The 19,730-nt window shown below is 43.4% G+C and overlaps 1 protein-coding gene across 2 annotated transcripts in view; it reads right to left on the reverse strand.

Annotated features, from left to right (window-relative positions):
* Nucleotides 1-19,730, reverse strand: part of RAD1 (RAD1 checkpoint DNA exonuclease) — a 79,058-nt gene that overhangs the window by 14,973 nt on the left and 44,355 nt on the right. For both annotated transcript variants that reach the window (XR_013607010.1, XM_078674929.1), the window contains exons 4-5: nt 1,917-2,175; nt 440-538 (exon numbers count right to left, since the gene is read on the reverse strand). Coding sequence is in view for 1 of the 2 variants with exons in the window: in XM_078674929.1 (XP_078531055.1) it covers nt 440-538; nt 1,917-2,175 (358 nt within the window). In the remaining variant the exon portion in view is untranslated. The remainder of the gene's footprint in view (nt 1-439; nt 539-1,916; nt 2,176-19,730) is intronic.

The raw sequence follows: 19,730 nt of genomic DNA on the forward strand, positions 1-19,730 counted from the left end.
CCTAATTTAGCCCAAATCCCTGTTTAAATGGAAACGTGTTTGCAGTGGCTAGAATGTAAATTACACAGAGAGGGCAAGGACGCTACTTTCAGCCAGGAAAAGGGACATTGTAAAGAGACAGAAGTTTATTCCTCACTGCAGTCTGCTCTGCTTCCACTAGTCTTCCAAGGCAACAACTCAGTGACTAGTGCTCATAATTCAAGCGGCAGCATTCGGGGTTGGACTCAAATACCATGACAAAATACAAAGGAGAAGAAGTACAAGGATTGGAATACAATAAGGTTTCTGAGAAATACAGAAAATTACAGTGATACAGAAAGTAAACCAATAGGTGAGCATTGTTATATAAAACTACACATTTATCCAACGAAACCGGACGCTGTGGAAAACCAAAGAACTAAATATAATACAGCAGCATGTTAATGCATTAATTGTATACCTGTTTGTTTGAGTTTGGCTGCAATGGAAAGCTTCCATCAGATCTGAATCCTTGGGATAGTCCAGGTGGGCACTTCCTGCATTTCCAAAAGTGGACAACCTGAGACCGAAGTGGGAAATTGGCATTAAAAGTCAAATTAAATTGAACAAATGTATGCCCAGTTAAGGAAAAGCTGCAGGAGAGCACAAAAAGGTAGGTGGCGTGTCCCGCATGGAAAAAATCACTGAGTTTTGCCACCAGTGAACCAAAGGGGAATAGCCAGTACTGTCCCATCTACTTTCCAGGCTTTGGATTGGTTCCCTAAGAGAGGGAACAAAGGGTTGAGTCTTTTTGTATAAAAGGCTCTCTTCTAAGACCTCGGTAACAATATCCCAACATGGGACACTGTGTGCTGCAGAGCACAGCAGTACTGATAGACAGATATGGAAACAATCCCTGCTGACCAGCTAGAACGTTAGATGTTCGAAAAGAACATAAAGACTAATTCATCAGGCTGTAAAAAGAGTTCATATAATAATGATTATTGTAAGGGGTAATCTGTATTTGTTGTACTATAAAATGAAATGTACTATAAAATGAAACCGCATAGAAATAACGGTAAACAGATGAAGATACACAACTTTGGCGAACCTATCCAAAGATAGGACATTCCTTAAACTCCCTAAAGAGGCACGTTAAATGAAATAACCCTGATGATGTACTATGTTATATTTGCACAAGGGACAATAAATCCTCTTTAATAATCCTCTTTAAATTTCTGTTTGACAATCAATGAAAAAGAAGTTTTAAATTACGAACCATCTTCATCACCATATGCTATCAGTAGACCTTGGTTTACCACGTTCATATTTCGTTTTGTTCTCTTACTTGCAATTTGGTATTTTTATCAGTGAAAGTCACACAACTTTGATCAGCAGTAAGATTTTCGAGCATGCTTCTTCATCACTTTTATCTCCAAATTTCTATAAATGTTTAAATAAAGATTATTTCTGTCCATACACTGTTCCCTGAGTAAGTCTAGTAAACACTTCGAACTAACAAAACTTTGGACCTCATGAATATATAATGTTTTATCCCAATATATCCATCTCACCCAACACATCCCTTACAGACTAAATATAGCAATGTAATTAACCATAAGTGGATTTGTATGGATATTAACACTGTTCTTTATGGTTTATGAATTCATACCAAATAAATGTTTTGAACTTAACTGAGATTGAAATCTATGGTAATTAATTTATTAAAATATGCATTGATCATTTAGAATGAATAACTGTAAATATTCCTTAATCGATATGTAATCTTGGCTAGCATACACTCCTTCCATGAAAATACAATGCAGAACAATCTATTTTAGCCCTTGCTTGCATTCACATACAATTACAAATAGCAATCATACAAATTAAAATAATAAAGCAGTCAAAACACCACACTATCTGATCAACAGCTGCAGCCTTCGACTATTTCACAATACCTGAAAAAAGGCTTATCTGGAGACATGGTAATTTGCAGGACCTCACTGGTCATGTCTAGTTCGGAAAACGCTTCACGCAGGCCCTCAGACTGCAAAATGATTTTATTGATGACATTTGTGCTGCAGAAGTCAAAATCTAGTGTCTCTTCGGGTTCCTGGGTGTAAATTTTGCAAACCGTCACCACCCCACCTTCCTCCAGAAACAGCGTCAATGGATGTCCATAGCCCTGGTAACACATCCGCAGAGCTGTTGAGGTTCCTGAAGAAAAAAGGAAGCAGCATGCTTATTAAAAAAGAGACTCTTAAGAACAACAACAGCTGAAGCTATTCTGAGAATAGCTCTACTAAAATCCAGACTCAACCAGTGTTTGTGATAAATACGATAGTTCATTTTATAGCATATATTGAGTGACTATGTGAAAAAAACTGACCTCTCCAAAAGAATACATGACTATCCGAGCAGTTTTCAACAGTTTGAGCTTGTGTTTATTCAGATACACTTTTAAGGACCGTAGTTGGGTCTTTTGGTCTGCGGAGGACATTTAGCAGTAAGTGCTGAAATCCAGTTATCAACCTAGTAGAGCAACACATGGACTATGGTTGCTATATTTCAGTTATCAACAAACATTTCTATTAATAATGATATTGCACTAATTGGACAATCTGGAATTTCATAAAGAAAATGGGTACACAAAAGGGCCACCGCCAGGCAGGATTCAGAAGCTGCAACAGATCCTGCAATGAGTTAAATGTACACAGGGCGATTTAGGCATCTATATAAAACTTTATAAATAAATAAATAAATAAACAAATTCAATTGACATAAAAACATTTGCTTTACAAAACATACGCTACTGAGACCCCCAAGTGCCGCAGAGTGAAGGATTCTGCTTGTCCTCAGGTTATCCGAGTGCTCAATGTCAAGAAGTCTGCGTAACCCAGAGAGACCTCTACTAGCTCACTGTGTAGTAATCTACCTGCTCTAATGAGTCCATTCTTAGCCTCAATGTGAGGCAGTCTACCAATAATTTGAAGTCCATTTCAGTTACAGGTTGAAATCGTTTATCTGCATTATGGGTGCTATCCTGTGGCCTACTGAATTATGTCTGTAATAACGATGCACTCCTGGTTCTTAGTACAAGCACTCTACCTGCAATGACATGGAGTACAGTGTAAGGCACAATACTTGCACCAAACCAGGGGGTCTATGGATTGGGTTCAGCATGAAGCACACTCTACCTAAACAAAAAAAGACTCTTGGTGCTCAGACTAAGGGTTAAAGCAGATCCCAAGGGTATTATGAGATACTCTACTTTAATTAATACAACTTAGGCTTAGTGATTTGATGTAAGGCACTCTACCCTCACAAAAAAGTCTCTCCCATGAGACAGTATTATGCATAGGATAAGGCAGAATGCTTGAAGTATCTGAATAGCATGACCCTTGCGGAAAGGAAGCACATAGCTGTACCGGGGAAAAGATACAGACAATTAATGATTAGAGGGGTAGCTGGGTTCCGAGAGCAGAAGGAGACTGATACTTCATTGCTGTGCGGTGTTATATAAAGAAGAGTGTCTTCAGTTCTTCTATAAATTGGAAACAGGGTAACACCGTAAAACCTTAGAATGTGACTTGAACACCTTTGCAACAAGGAGCAGGATCTGTGTAAGACAACCTACCTACGTTACATAAATAAACTCAGATCTATGTGAAGAACTCCATCTGCACTAAAATAAAATCTGCTCCTTGGGCTCATTTTGAGGTATGCTGCCAGCCAAGAGGCAGCTACATTACTTTGGAACAGAGCCTAAGGGTCTCTACCTTATATAAAGTACTTACCACCAGTATAAGCAAGTGCATACTCTACTTGGTAGTTAAAAGAGCTCTTCAAAGAGCAAGTTGCACATCTGCTAGCAGTGGAGGCAAGTATGAATTCACAAGTTGCCATCAGATCTTCTATTAGTCAGGGAACTGTCTAGTCCCTGAGAACCAGAATTTGAGCTTCTTTGAAGTATACAAAGGGCAGTCTCTAGGCGGTTAGTGTTTAAAAGTCTCTACCCGCAGGGCAGGTCATACCCCAGACATAATTTTCCGCTTACATCAGCATATTGAATTCAATCAAGTCATGCAAATTACTTGGAGAGACCCTTTCTGTGTGTGTATTTTATCATCATTAGGGAAAACCCATCACCAACAGGTCTGAGTAGGTCAATGAAAGAGCAACAACCAAGAGGATTCGAAACACTGCATAATCTTTCAGTGAGATCTACCAGGAACCTAATAAATCAACTGGTTTCCAGGAGGAAATCACTAATTTGGAAACTAAATGTTATAGCTTTAAGGGGGTGGTTTCCTTAGCATTAGATACAACAGCATGATTTAACTACTGCCAGCGGTTTACCCACAACTTAAAAAAGCAGAAAACGCAACTAAAAAGTTAGTGGCCAGGAGATTAAGATCTGTCAAATGAAATTAAGTGTGTCCAAAATCTGTAGAAACACCATTAAATGTTCAGCACCACAAAGAAGAGGAATGAATTCTAAATAAGAAAAACTCAACTCACAATATTTTTTAAATTGAGAGTCTGAATAGCCCGGTGGCCTTTGTTGACAAACACTCTCCTTCACCAGAACTGTTTAATACATTTCCCAATTTCTTCTTTGAGAAGGTGGTGAAGACCAGAGAGGAACTTGGAACCAATCTTTGGGTTTCTCGAGGGGATAGTCTGGTGAGACAGTATCTTTACATTTTGGGAAAAATAAGCAAGCCCTTATTTCAGTAGAAACTTTGATGAGTCCTAATTGCCCATCAGAGCCTCTCATGGAAAAGAAGCTTTTGAGCCTTCATGTCACAGACATCACTGTATCACTTAATACAGTGGTGGTGCCAAGTGATTTCAAGAAAGGAATAATCCACCTGCTACTTAGGAAGGCAGGGTTGGGTCTAGAGGTCCAGGCTAATTTTATGTCAATCTGCAGCTTGTCCGACTTGGCAGAGGTTATTACAGCAAATATTCACAGCTCGTCTCCCACCAATATGGGGAAATTACTAAAATCCTGGACAAAACACAAATAATCCCAGCATAGGCTTGGAGCCGGCGAGGACGTGTATAATTGATCATCTAACGATGATGCTGAACGAAAGCTACTCAGTGAAGGTTGTTTTATTAGGTCTGTCTCCTACCTTTGATACTGTAGACGACTGTGTCTTTATTCAAACGCTTTCAGGGTGTAAGTGGCTCTGCTCAAGGCTGCTTATCAGCCTTCCTTGCAGATCAAACTCAAATAATATTGTTACAGCAAGCAAATGATGGACAGAATGCTGACCATGCAAACATTCTTCCCAGTCAAAAGATCTGGGTTAAATCCATTGTTATTTTGCCCACTACGCCACCCCAGCTTGGGCTCAGCCATATGCATATCAGTCTGGACCCTGTTCCCCATGGGAACAGTCCAGACTGAACTGCCAGGCCTGGTCCTCCCTGGACCGGAAACAAGCATCCTGGGACTGGCTTCAGGGTATGTCACCCTTCTTCAGCCAGGCTAGCTTGAATCCAGTGGCACAGTGAGCAAGTGACCCACATCTGGGCATACCCATCCCACTTAGGGCGAAAAGTGTTACAGCAAACAAATGATGGACGGAATGCTGACAATACAAATATTCTCCCCCAATCAAAAGATCTGGGTTAAATCCATCTTTCTTTTGCCCACTACGCCACCCCAGTTTGGACCCAGCCATATGCAAATGAGTCTGGATCCGGTGGCTGGGGCCAAACTGGAATTGCATGGTGAGCTAAAAAACGATGGATTTAGGCCCAGATCTCTGTACTGAGGTAAATGTATGACATTGTTCTGCATTCTGTCCATCAATTGTTCTTTTTGCAAACTCAAATAGTACACATGAGCCACGTCAGATAAGTGGTTCTGTAATGTTGAACAACTATGTCCCCGTGTGTCTATCACGGAATGTACACATTCATGCAAACACGGTGTGTTTCAGTGGAGGCGCTGTGTTTAAGGAAAGGAGCACACAGGAGTGTATGGACACAGCACGTGAGATACTAACACATGCTACAGACGTCGATTTAGCCTCGCACATCTGTGAGGGTGAGATACGAGCACCCCTTGTGTGATCACTAACATCCGCAGATGTAGCGCCTAAATGTAGCAATGAAAGGGACTGGTAGCAACAGGGCCCACGAATTTGCCCTAACTAATGGGTGTGAGGGTGCCACAGTCACAATCTCTGCGTCCGTTGACAGCATCACCACTAACACACTTCTAGCAACCACACACACAACTAATATGAACCGGTTTACAGTGCGCTTTGAGCCCCGTGCATATGGTTCCAAAGCACTGTAGAAATGTGCCAAGACCATATAACACAATTGCATTACCATATGTTTGATGGAGCAGTAGTATCCTCTGCTGGCATTATGTTTTACATGTTATAAGAGAGTGACTGGACTAAACAGGGCCGGTGCTACACTGAGGCGACTGTGGGAAGCGGTTAGGCATGTACCAGAAACCAGGCGCTAGATCTCAGCTGAAAGCGTCTCCTTTGGCACTCCTAGCAGGACGTGCTACCCTGCCACTAACTTCCGTTTTGGCCGGAACTCAGATTTGTTGCACCGGAGCTGGTGTGACAGGCGAGCCTCGTCACCACAGATTTTATGTACATATAATTCCTGTATCCTGATTGACAGCGAGTCAATCCATTTTTTTTATCGTAATGAAAAGTTTTTTGCACTTTTGTATCTAAAATTGCAAAAGGAAGGGGCTGAAAATAGGCATGTGAAATGCAAATAAAGAGACAAATGAAATGTCTTCAAACATCCCTTGTAAAGTGTCACGAGCCTCGCCTCAGAAGCCCGGTACGGCCCGGGGCCGGGCGTGCTCACCACTTAATAAAATGAAGAGAGCCTCAGAGGCCCGGCCAGGGCCCTGGCGTGCGCACTATTTAATAAACGAAGAGTGGACAGGCAGTCCTCTCCCATTTATGTAAATTTTACTTGTAGTTAATATCCTTCACTAGTGCAAATTGTTTTTTGTGAATAGCAAAGATGGATTTACACTTGTAACTACTGATATTTACGTGCTCAAATGAACTTCAGGAACAACCCCCTAACAAAAGATAAGATCAGTTCTGGCTCCCACAGGCCTCTCTATACTACCTGCAAGGTGCTATTAGAATCATATTACACTGCATGCATTACAAAAGGCATAGCACGTCCTTTGGGCATTTTTTCTTCATCTTTGACCCATGGCTTGTGCTAGACTTGTACGTGTAACCTTTCCTAAAACTTGCTCGAAGTAAGATGATGAGACAGTTTCAGCTACCAAGACTAGAAGTGCCAAGCCAGGCACCGGCTAAAATGCTATAACTCTTATCTGCACATTTTCAGACTGACATGAACTGTGGAGGATGATTTAAAATCCGGGTACTGTAGTGTGACAGATAAATCAATAACGAGTTGATGTCACAATTATTTATTTAAGATAAAATGTAAAGGACCCGCAAGGAGCGGATATAACAACAACAGGTGGTAACGGGCGCCAGCTGTCATCTCTCTGACAGTTGAGCTGACGTCATATAAATAGCATATGAACATTCCATGATCTGACATCGTGATGTCAGATCATGGAGATGGAAAACATACTGCTCATCAACTCCCCTTCACATAACATACAGAAGTACAACATCTCCCAATTTTCCCATGAAGAATAAAACATTTACAAAGTAATTACTCCATTACATAGTCTTTGAATCTCGCGGGCATACAGATGTTTCTCCCACTTCTAGTAGACATTCCTTCTATGGTTTCAGAAATGATCTCACTCGCATTTTCAGTAGTTGCTCTTGTGCCAACATTTCTAGGATTCGAGTTAGTGATGTCTTGCGTTACAACAGAGTCATTTCCATCTCCATAGGTACCCCCGGAACTATCAACTAATTCCAAGGAAAACCTTTGGTTGTCACTTGCATGCGATTGGTATGAATTATTTGGCATGTCTTCCCATTCAAGTCTATGGTTTCACGTTCAATAGTACTATAATTTCTTTCCGTCTCACTGAGTCTTCTAGAAATAAAAGCAATTGTGTTCTCCTCCTTCCCCTTTCTTTGACAAAATACTGCACCAATACCTTCATTACTTGCATCTACAGTCACTATGTTTACCAATTGCGGATCATATGGTTTTAATGCAGGTGCATTAGCTATTTCTTCCTTCACCATCTTGTACGCTTGTTCCTGCTCAGTTGTCCATTTAAACACAACATTTTTCCTCAAAAGTTTCCTGAGTGGTTCTACTTTTTCAGCATATTTCTGCAAGAACTTAGCATAGTATTCACTGAGGCCCAGAAAACTCTTAAGTGCTTCTTTGTCTTTGGGTTCTGGGGCCTCCCTTATGGCTTGTACAAGATCATCCTTTGGTAGAATTCCTTCCGCAGTTAATACATGCCCTAAATATTCAATTTCATTGGTCATAAATTTGCATTTGTCCTTTGACACAGTCATGCCTTTCTTCTCAATGACCCCCAAAACTTTATCAATTAGCTCCAAGTGGTCATGCTCTGTTTCAGAATGTAAAAGTATGTCATCCTGAAAGGCTTCGACTCCTTTCATTCCTCCAAACAGAATGTCCATAAGTTTCTGAAAGACACCTGAGGACGAAGCCAGCCCAAAAGGTAGTCTCACATACCTGAATGCTCCGTAAGGTGTTATAAACGTGGTTAGCATTTTTGACCTTTCTGATAGACAAACTTGATGGTAAGCTGCTCTTAGGTCAATTAATGAGAAAAACTTGGAACCAGACACTGATTGGAGTATGTCCTGAATTTTAGGCAGTGGATGACAGTTCACTAATATGTTCCTATTCAATGACCTCAGGTCCACACATAACCTGATGTCCCCTGTTTTTTTTTTCTTGGAAACCACAATTGCAGAAATCCATTCGGATTCATCCGCTTCTTCAATTACTCCTTCCTTCATCAATTTCTCTAGTACTTCCTTGAGTTCCATTTTAATTGACAAAGGTACCGTTCTGACTTTATGTTTGCATGGTATGGCACCCTCCTTAAGTTTTATATCATGGCTGAAACCTTTGACACACCCAATAACATTTTTGAAAACCTCTTTATGTCTTTCTAGAGTGTCATTCAAATTTGATTTACCTTCATCAACAACAATATTGTTCACCCATTCTTCTCTCAAAATAACAGGGTCTTTAGCTCCAGGAACCAATATAACTCCTAATTGGGCTAAGTCTCTCCACCCCACTAAAATCCTCCCTTTTTCTGCCACATAGATCTTAGTTTCAATGACTCTTCCCCTGAAAGTGACAGTATCATTAAAATATCCTAACATGTTTATTTCCTTCTCTCCAAATGCTTTAGGGTTTACATCTGATTCAGTGAGTGGTACATTATGCCATTTCTCTTCAAAAAGTACATCAGAAATGGTTGTTATGGGTGCACCAGAATCTGCAGTGAACTTGAGCTCAACCTCCCCAATCTTCACATCCCCTATTGGACCTCTAATCTTACCGTCCTCCATTTCAACATAAAGGATAATATTCGAACACATTTCCTCATCAAAGTTTCCCACAGTGTTAATACTCATGTTGTTACTCGTTCCCTTTGTTTTACACAGAGTGGAATAATGGCCATATTTCTTGCATTTGATACACTTCTTACCAATTGCGGGACAATTTTTATAGTCTGCTAGGTGATCATTTGATCCACATCTGAAACAACTCACTTGCTTACCTCCTACTTTCATTTCCCCCACATTTTTCACATATGTCTTACCATCATTTTTCTTTCTGTCCTGCAAGTAAAATACATTAGTGTTATTCCCAGCATGTGATAATTCTCTGGTAGACACTAGCGATCTCTCTATACCCCTAGCTATGTCTATGACTTCCTGCAATGTTGGCCTTTTGCATGCCAACAACCTCTCCTGAACTTTCTTAGAGTAGCAATAGAAAACGATTTGATCCCTTATGTAAATATCAGTCATTTCATCATATTCACATTCAACAGCAAGAATTCTTAAACAAGCAATATATTCATCAACGGTTTCCCCTTCCTGCTGCTTCCTTAGAGCAAACCTATGCCTTGCGACCATTATGTTATTTTCCTCATCAAATTGTTTTTCAAGCCTTTTCAAAGCTTCCTCATACTCATTCATAGGTATAAAAGTTCCTGGTGGGTTTTCAAATTCGGGTAGACTGTCAAAAACATCTTGCCCGGCCTTTCCCAATAGGCCAAACAATAAAGAACACTTTCTTTCTGCATCAAATGCTTTCCCATCAATGGATACTATATAATTCTCGAAAGCCCTTTTCCATTTCTTCCACTTCATAGTGGGTTTACCAGGCTCTTCCAAAAAACGGGGAGGTGCACATATATTGTTGCTCTCAGCCATACTTCTATTTGGATATTATTATTATAAAGAAATTAGTAAATTTTCCAGTGTGGTATTTATATTTCTGAATAATACTTGTTCAAGTTATTTAACTTGCTCACTTCCTATTGTGTAATATATGCACACATTTAACAATAATATCGCTTATCCGTTTTTGAAATATCCTTTCTTTTCCATTTAGAAAGATTTTCTTTTAACACAGCACAGTGCTCGCCGTGAATTCCAAAAACACTCTGTGTTTACATATGCAATTTTTTTTCTTTTCAAAATGGCCGCACGCTTCCACATACGATGACGTTGTTCATATGCGGTCCAATCAGCACTAGGAACAAGCTCCCAGAATGCTTCACGCGTCACAGCTGAGGAGAATCACAGCCTTCAGCGGACGCTCGAACCTGACAGGATAGCGCGCCAAAAAGTAAGTCCTCACAGCTGCCGCTTCAAGATTACGAACATACGCTTAGCGCTTGTCCTTCACTTCAGTTTACCACAAGAGTCGATATCAAGCGCACATAACGATTTTGAACTGGTTAATCTTTAGTCGCGCTCACATCCGCTTGCAGCTTATGCTAATCCTTAGTCGCGCTCATTTTCAATTCATATGAATCCACGCTGTCCATCCATTAGCTTATTCTATTAATGCTGCACTTCTCATTCCGGCACCGCTTACATGTGACAATGTACTCACGTAGAGAAGTTCTCCACCATTCCGCTTTTAAAAAATTTCCCAGTTTACAGGTTTCATCAATCAAACCCGCAACGATGGAAACTTCACTTTATATGCCCGCAGGTCCTTTTTTCATCCCACGTCCTCGTCGCCAATTGTAGTGTGACAGATAAATCAATAACGAGTTGATGTCACAATTATTTATTTAAGATAAAATGTAAAGGACCCGCAAGGAGCGGATATAACAACAACAGGTGGTAACGGGCGCCAGCTGTCATCTCTCTGACAGTTGAGCTGACGTCATATAAATAGCATATGAACATTCCATGATCTGACATCGTGATGTCAGATCATGGAGATGGAAAACATACTGCTCATCAACTCCCCTTCACATAACATACAGAAGTACAACAGGTACTCAGCAGATTTACCAAACTCACTACTGTGGATCTCATTATAATGATTTATACTCTACAAACAAAGGATATTGTTTTTCGACTGGGTAAACTGTTACACTTGCTTCACAACAATGAACGAGAATTCCAGGGACGGACTCGTGAATGCCTAAACAAAGGTACTTTTTATGTCCTTGTCAGGCAAGACTAACCCTCCCTCTGATACAGGCAGCTATCGGTGGACATTGTTATAGGCTTCTGGGCAGTTCGGGTCTGTTTATTTTGTAGCTTTAAAGGTTACCATTAAAACCAAAATTTGTGTCCACGTTTTGAGTTGTGCTATTTGTAGTCTTAGTGAGCCTCAGAGGCCCGGTACAGCCTGGGCATGCGCACCACTTAATAAAATGAAGAGCCTCAGAGGCTCGGCCAAAGCCCTGGCATGCGCACTATTTAATAAATGAAGAGCCTCAAGAGTCCCGGTCTGGCCCGGACTCGGGCATGCACACTACTTACTGTCACTGCCACCCTGGGAGCAGACCTGCAAACGCTGATAAAGATCGTCGTTGCCCCTGAGGCTGGGACTACAGAACACATATTGTGTAGAAAGTTGGAAAAGGTATTTACTTTGCACCACTCGTTTTTGTTTTACATCCTCCAACCCTCTTTGTTCAAAATGGCGGGGGCTTTAAACGGAGTAATTAATCCCCTCGTGTACTGCCTGAGCCCACGAGGCCCCTCAACAGTCCCTCCTAAGATTACCAAAATAGAGATAAGACTCTCCACAGCAAGCAAGCTCCTGAGCCAGCCGGAATAGAATCTGAAACTGCTCCTCCCGGCTCTCAAAACAGTAACAACTAAAAGAGGACTAATGACGCTATTCCCCCTACTTGGCAGCCATGTTAGTCTATTCTTTCTCTTTGGCGGCCATCAGGGACTAGTCTCTCTGACTATTGCTGACTATTGGTTTCAAACTCTCCTCCCCTGCTCTAAAAGCAACAACACCTAAAAGAGAACTATCATCTATTTCACCTACCACAGACTTTACATATCTATGTATCTAAACTTTGTGTGATTAAGTGTCTGCCTCTTATTGCAGTATTATACTTCTACTGGTATTTTATACACTTTGTAACCTGCACCCATTTTCACTTTTTCCTCACCGGTAGGGCACTGATTAAGTGATTGTGTGATTAAGTGTCGGCCTTTTATTCCAGTATTATACTTCTACTGGTATTTTATACACTTTATGTAACCTGCACCCATTTTCACTTCTTCCTCACCGGTAGGGCACTGATCGCTACCTCATATGCTACCGGTTGCACACTAGTGTAATATTTGACTACTGTAGCCTTTGGTTTGCACCTATATGGTTCCAGTATCTCTTTAATATTTTATTCCTATTTGCATATTATATACTCTGTAAGCTGCACCCATCTCACTTTTATCCCTATTATGCACTGACTGCTACCTCATATATATTTTGTTCAGTCTGGTAAGCTGCACCCATTCACTTTCTATGCCTGGATTACACCGATTGCTACCTCCTATATTTAACTGATTGCTACCTCCTATATATTGTACATTTTGTAAGCTGCACTCAATCACTGTCAGTTCCTGGACTGCACCGATTGCTACCTCTTATATTTTTGGCTATTTTTGGCCACTCTCTAGTGTCACTCTTGTGCTATGTAACCTACGGTTGACAGTTGGTCTTTGCATTTGAGTATTACTCGTGTACATGTTTATTATTTGCACCTATATGGTTCCAATATTTCTTTAGTATTTTATTCCTATTTGCATACTGTATACTCTGTAAGCTGCACCCATCTCACTTTTATCCCTATTATGCACTGATTGCTACCTCATATATATTTTGTTCAGCCTTGTAAGTTGCACCCATTCACTGTCTATTCCTGGATTACACCGATGCTACCTCTTACATTCTGACTATTTTTGGCCATCCGCTATGGTCACTTTGGTTCCATTTAACTGACTGCTACTCCTATATCTTTTACATTTTGTAAGCTGCACCCACTCACTGTCTGTTCCTGGACTGCACCGATTGCTACCTCCTATATTTTTGGCTATTTTTGGCCACTCACTAGTGTCACTCTTGTGCTATGTAACCCACGGTTGACAGCTGTTCTTTGCATATGTGTATTACTATATCTTGTACATTTTGTAAGCTGCACCCACTCACTGTCTGATCCTGGACTGCACCGATTGCTACCTCCTATATTTTTGGCTATTTTTGGCCACTCACTAGTGTCACTCTTGTACTATGTAACCCACGGTTGACAGCTGTTCTTTGCATATGTGTATTACTATCGTCCTCCCATACCCACCTATACAGCCATCCCAACATGGATCTCATCGGCAAGCACACATATAGAATCAACTACCCATCCACTCTCACCAAAAAATCTGCTAAACGCTTTAAGCACAACTTCCTGAGGTCCCACCCTGAAACCCCCTTTGCCGACACCTACTTCTCACCGGTCAATGGAGCCCTGAACATTGATATCATCTTCCACACCTCACGCAGAGCTCAATGGAGAAAAGCGTTCCTCAGCCTACTCACCGTCTCCACCACCAGGAAAACCGCTCATGGCCTAACTCTCTCCATCACACCATCCCAAATCTTCCCTGGCAGAACCACCATTACTATATACAATAACGGGATTATCCTAATTCAATCCACAGACAAGAACCTGGAAATACTAGACAACATGTTCCCCAAGTTCAAAGAGCACCTTTCCAAGCTCCAGACCTCCACCCATAACTCCTCCAGCACTATCACTCCTGACGTCACAGCCCCCACCCAGAACCCTTCTAACCTAGCTCAGCATCAGACCGACACGCACCTCACCTCTACCCCTAGCACCCTAGTCAATCACCCACCTGCTGTTACCACCCCACACTCCTCAATCACAGGTACAAATCTCTCCCCCTCATACACTAGCCGCCCCTCTAACACTAACCTTTTGACCCCCACACATACCACTCCCATTCCTCTCTCCCCTGACATAACAACTCCCACCCACAACCCCTCTAACCTAGATCAGAACCAGAGCGACAAGCATAACGACAAAAATCCAACCCTTTGTCCCCCCCCACTCTCAGTCCCCACTATCTCCCACTAATTAACCAAGCAGAGCACACCACACCTTTTATGATAACTCCCCCTCCCCACGACAGAACCATCCCCAGCCCCATCTCCCCCCCCAATCTAAGCCCTCACTACCCTTCAGGCTCCCCCATCACCACCAACATACACTCCACTTCCACCCCGCCCTCTCCGCCCGCTACCAATGCCCTCCTATACGCCACCAACCTCCTCCGCACCTCATCCACTCCCATCGCCCCCATACCCTCTCTCCTCCCTAACACCACCCCGTACGCCGACACCACGGAGCCCTGCGTGGACACCAACCCATCCCCCCACTCGCGCGATAATCCCCAGGGCAGCCACTCACCCATGACTCCCACCCCCAGCACTCACACTTATCCCTCGCTGGACATGATTATGTCCTCCCTCCTCCAGCTCAAAGAAGACATTCACAACATCAAGGAAGACATTCACACCATCAAAGAGCTACTCATCACACCCTCCAGACACATCTCACTCACCACCACCACCCCCTCTCAACTTGCCCTACACCCGTCCCGATGACGCCTCCAAGACACATCCATCACACAGGACCGCGATCCACGCCTACTATCGCAACAACCGCACCCGTTGCCCACACTGGACAGCGAGCCCTGCCCACAACCGCAACAACCGCCCCCGTCGCACATGTAACCGTCTTTCGAATCTCGACACTCTCACCCTTCTACGCTCCTACGACACAGCTGCCCTAAACCACCAAACCGCCTCGCACCGCCCCATTCCCACGATACACTCAAATCCCTGTAGACCCTCCACGCTAAACAACAGAATATCCGTCTCGAATAACCTTAGAAAAGTCCCCCTCTCTCTAGCACCCTCTACCTCCCCTAACACACCCCTTCTCAAATGCATTCTCTTAAACTGCAGATCGGCCTCTATACACTCCTCCGCCATCGCCGACCTAATCCTAACATTGGACCTTGACCTAATTATCTTGACTGAAACCTGGCTAACCGAATCCTCTACACCTATAATGGACATTCTGGTTCCCCCCACCCCCCCAACTACTTTATAACGAGTCGTGTGCGCATGAAACATGCGGGTACATCCCAGGGAGGCACACCTGGGTGGCTCAAAAAACAATGATTCCACTGTAAGTTGAAAGTATTTATTTTTGTTCAAATTATACTTTTTAGTGGTAGGTGATATTAATGTTCATATCAATAACGTTAGATGTATGATCAACAATTCATTTCAAGCATATAGCTCCGATGCATTTCGGGCTAAAACGCCCTTTTTCAAGGAGCGCTGAAAGAAGAAGAAAATAACAATGATGAGGATCGTGTGGACGGGTTACATAGTGAAAATCGTTTATTCCGTGATTAAAAGTGAATAAGTTTAAGTGACTAGAAGGTGAATGGGGTGAAGACAATGGTTACATATCGCGGTGGTGAAGCGAACGTGAAGGGTAAAGGTATCATGCCCGCGGTTGAATAGTTAAGGTGTGCCGGTTGGCTCAAACTTAAAGCTAAACGTATCGAGAATAAGCAAAGTCGGAAACCAAGTCAGGTCATGCTGCCCTATTGGCGTGCTCAGGGAATACGGGTGTCAGCGTTCAGTGCGAGGGTACGAATTTACGGGTGCAAACTTACTTCATGCAAGAAAACATGCGTCTCGCTGCTGGCGTGCTGGATGTGTTTGGGTTACGGGTAGTGAAGAATAAGAAGGCGGGAAGTGTAATCAACATAAACGAAGGGTTAAGTGAATAACAGTGGTGGCCATCTTAGAACGGGAAACCAAAAGGTAAAGTGGCCATTTGAAAGTGGATACAAGTGAACAATGTGCCTGATAACATTCGAATGCTGCAAATTGATTACAAAAAACAACTGTATTCGACCCGGTCATTGAGTCCGTTAGGTTTAAGGGTCTGCAGTCTGTAAATCCATTCTAATTCTCTTTTCAAGAGAAATTTGCGAATGTCGGTTCCCTCTTTTTTGAGAGCTGTCTCTAACACAATGAACTGCAGTTGAGCAATGGTATGACGGAATTCATTAAAATGTACAGCTAGGTTGGACTTTTAATTTCTGGTGCGAATATTTGACTTATGTTCGTTCATGCGTGTTTTGACTTTTCTTTCAGTTTTTCCAACGTATAGTTGTCCACATGGACATTTTATGGCGTAGATAAGATTGGTTGAATCGCAAGTTGCGTTGACATGTAGTTTGATTGGATTACCTTTCATCGGATGTGGTATGGTGTTGCCTTTGATGATACAGTTGCAATTGTTACAATTTTTACATGGTATGGTTCCTTTATATTCAACGTGGCTGTCCGGTGTTTTTGACAGAATTTCTTTTAGATTATTGCTGCGAGAGTATGCAAACAATGGTAGATCTTGAAAGCATTCCCTGAAATCAGGTTCCATTTGGAGAATGGGCCAGAATTTGAGGATGATTTTTTAAAAAATGTGGCTGGTGGTTGAATATTTGGATACGAGAACCATCCGTTTGGTGGTGTTGACTGGTTTTTTTTGCAGGCTTTCTTGTCTGCTAATGGTTGCAACACGTGTTAGAGCATCTTTGAGGATAGTGTGTGGGTAACCTCTTTCGGTGAAGCGATTTTGCATTTCTTTCAATCTGATTTTACATGTGTCTTCGTCTGAAACTATACGTTTTATGCGTAGCATTTGAGAACAAGCATTTACAATGCAATGGTTTCGCCTTTGGAAAAGTTAGAGCTATTGGCATTGCTCATGACATTTCTTATTTTTTTTTTACTTATAAATAAATGGCATTGTTATTTACATTGCCAACAGTTCACAGCCCTCACAGCCCTCACAGCGCTCACAGCCCACACAGCTCTCACAGCCCACACAGCTCTCACAGCTCTCACAGCCCACACAGCCCACACAGCTCTCACAGCTCTCACAGCTCTCACAGCCCTCACAGCCCTCACAGCCCTCACAGCCCTCACAGCCCTCACAGCCCACACAGCCCACACAGCCCACACAGCCCACACAGCCCACACAGCCCACACAGCCCTCACAGCCCTCACAGCCCTCACAGCCCACACAGCCCTCACAGCCCACACTATGCTGCTGTCTCTAAGAGAAGCACTTCCCAAATTCAAAACAGATCTCAGTTTCAGAGATTCATTCCCCAAATGCAACTACAGACATGTGCTTTCCCAAGGAAATATACTGCAAAAATAAAACAAGCATTTACAAGTGGGGCCGGAGACACGGACAGCGGGAGGGGGGGGCGGGAACAGGCACAGGCACAATCAAAAGGCAGAAGGCAAGAAAAAACAAAACCAAGTTGTATCTGTTATTTTGGTGCAGGCTAGAACCCACTTGCATGAGCTATATGTCTGTCTGCTATGCAGGGAATAAAAGCTTCAGGTCACACTCAACATCCAGACCCTCTCCAAGTTACATTTTACATTGCACTTTACAGCGGTAGGTACGGGTGGCACTTTGAAGGGATATACCCGGGACCTCCACAGAGCTTTGCACTGGTGGTTACAGGCGGCACTGAATGGACATCGCCGCACAACCCTCCAACCCCAAAGACACAGCACTTCACTCCAGTAGTTATGGCGGCACTTTGAATATTGCTGCTGTTAAAGCTTTGACTCCGTCCTTCAGACCTGAACTTGGACGTCACACTCCACTCCACAGCACTCGGGGTCGTGCTCACTTTACTTCTCCCGAATTATAATTACAAGAAAAGGACGGCGCAGCCGACAACACCAATAAAACCCCAGAAAGGAAGCAGTAAATCAAAGGCTCCGACCCAAGTGAAAATCTGACCTGGAGGCGCCTAGAACCCCATCTGACCCACCCTAAATGACACAAACAGAAAATGATTCACTGCAACAACAAAAGCATTTTAAAAACAAAAATAAAGCAATGCCGAGATAACAGACAAACGGAAAGGGAATATCAGCGTATTTAAGAAAGACAACTGAAAAATTAATTTCGGAAAAGACAACTAGTGACTCAAACGCTCACGCGCGTGTGCACCCGAAACACAAACATACCCCGTCTCCGTTTCCAAGCCTCTCTACACCCCCACCCCCCAACCCCCTACACTGCTCAGCTTATTTTCCTCTCCTCTGTGCCTCCGTCCCTCACTGCCTCTCTCCCTGTCTTCTTTCGCCCTCCGCTCTCTTTTCGTTCACTTTTCTCACTCATTTTCGACATCTCAAACTTTCCCACTTCTCCTCTCCCTTTCGCCCCCTCTCTCTAGGACGTGAAATGGGCAGTCTGACCTCCGTAAGGGGCGCGCCATCCTCAACGGTCATCTCTCCGGGTGTCCAGGGTCACACAGGGCGTGCTTCAGATCTCTCCGGGTGCCGAGGGTCACACAGGGTGAGCTGCAGATGCGGCTCTCCCCGGGTGCCCAGGGTCGCACAGGGCGTGCTGCTGATGCAGTTCTCTCCGGGTGCCCAGGGTCACACAGGGCGTGCTGCGGATCTCTCTGGGTGTGCAGGGTCACACAGGGCGTGCTGCAGATGTGGATCCCTGAGTGCCGGCGCCGCCTGCGCTCCCTGCAGTCCGTCTCGTCTCTGGCTGCCGCATTTGGCAACCCCGGCCGCGCTCCTTCCTGCCTTGAATACCGCGCCCTCATTATTCAGGGCTCTGTCATTAGCACCCGTCCCCGCTGCCGGAATTATAAATGAAAATCCTTGTTGTCCTTTACAAATAAACCAGGCTCCCTCAGTCAGTCAAAGTCAAATGGAAGTGACTGCCAGACAAAGCAGCCCCATGACGGACAGTGCTCTCAGCAAGGGATCAATACACACAGGAAGTTTCCCGCCGCACAATGCAGATAGCAGCGTCGTGCTCACTTCCAACGGGGAGCGCAGGGAGTGTTTGCTGGCACTTTAAAATAAAATCCTCAAGATGCTATAAAGCCGCTGAGGTATAAAATGGAAAGAGCTTAGCCTGCCTGTACGGAAATATCTCACAGCGCGGCAGAGGAAGTCACGGACGCCGGGCACTGTAAATCTCCGGGAGTTTAGCTTGTTTGTTTACACCATGACGATGATCTAAAGAGAAGGCGAGTGTGATAGAGGGGGAATCTGCGGGCGCGCCACCGTCCCTCCCACTCGCCACACACCACCCAGCAGATCACCAAACCAAAGCGATAAATCCAGCCCCTCCCTCCGTTCGCCCCTACCGCCGCTGCAAGCAGATTCCATGCTTTTCGTAA

Source organism: Lissotriton helveticus, chromosome 2_1, assembly GCF_964261635.1.
Source record: "Lissotriton helveticus chromosome 2_1, aLisHel1.1, whole genome shotgun sequence".
NCBI classification, from domain to species: domain Eukaryota; kingdom Metazoa; phylum Chordata; class Amphibia; order Caudata; family Salamandridae; genus Lissotriton; species Lissotriton helveticus.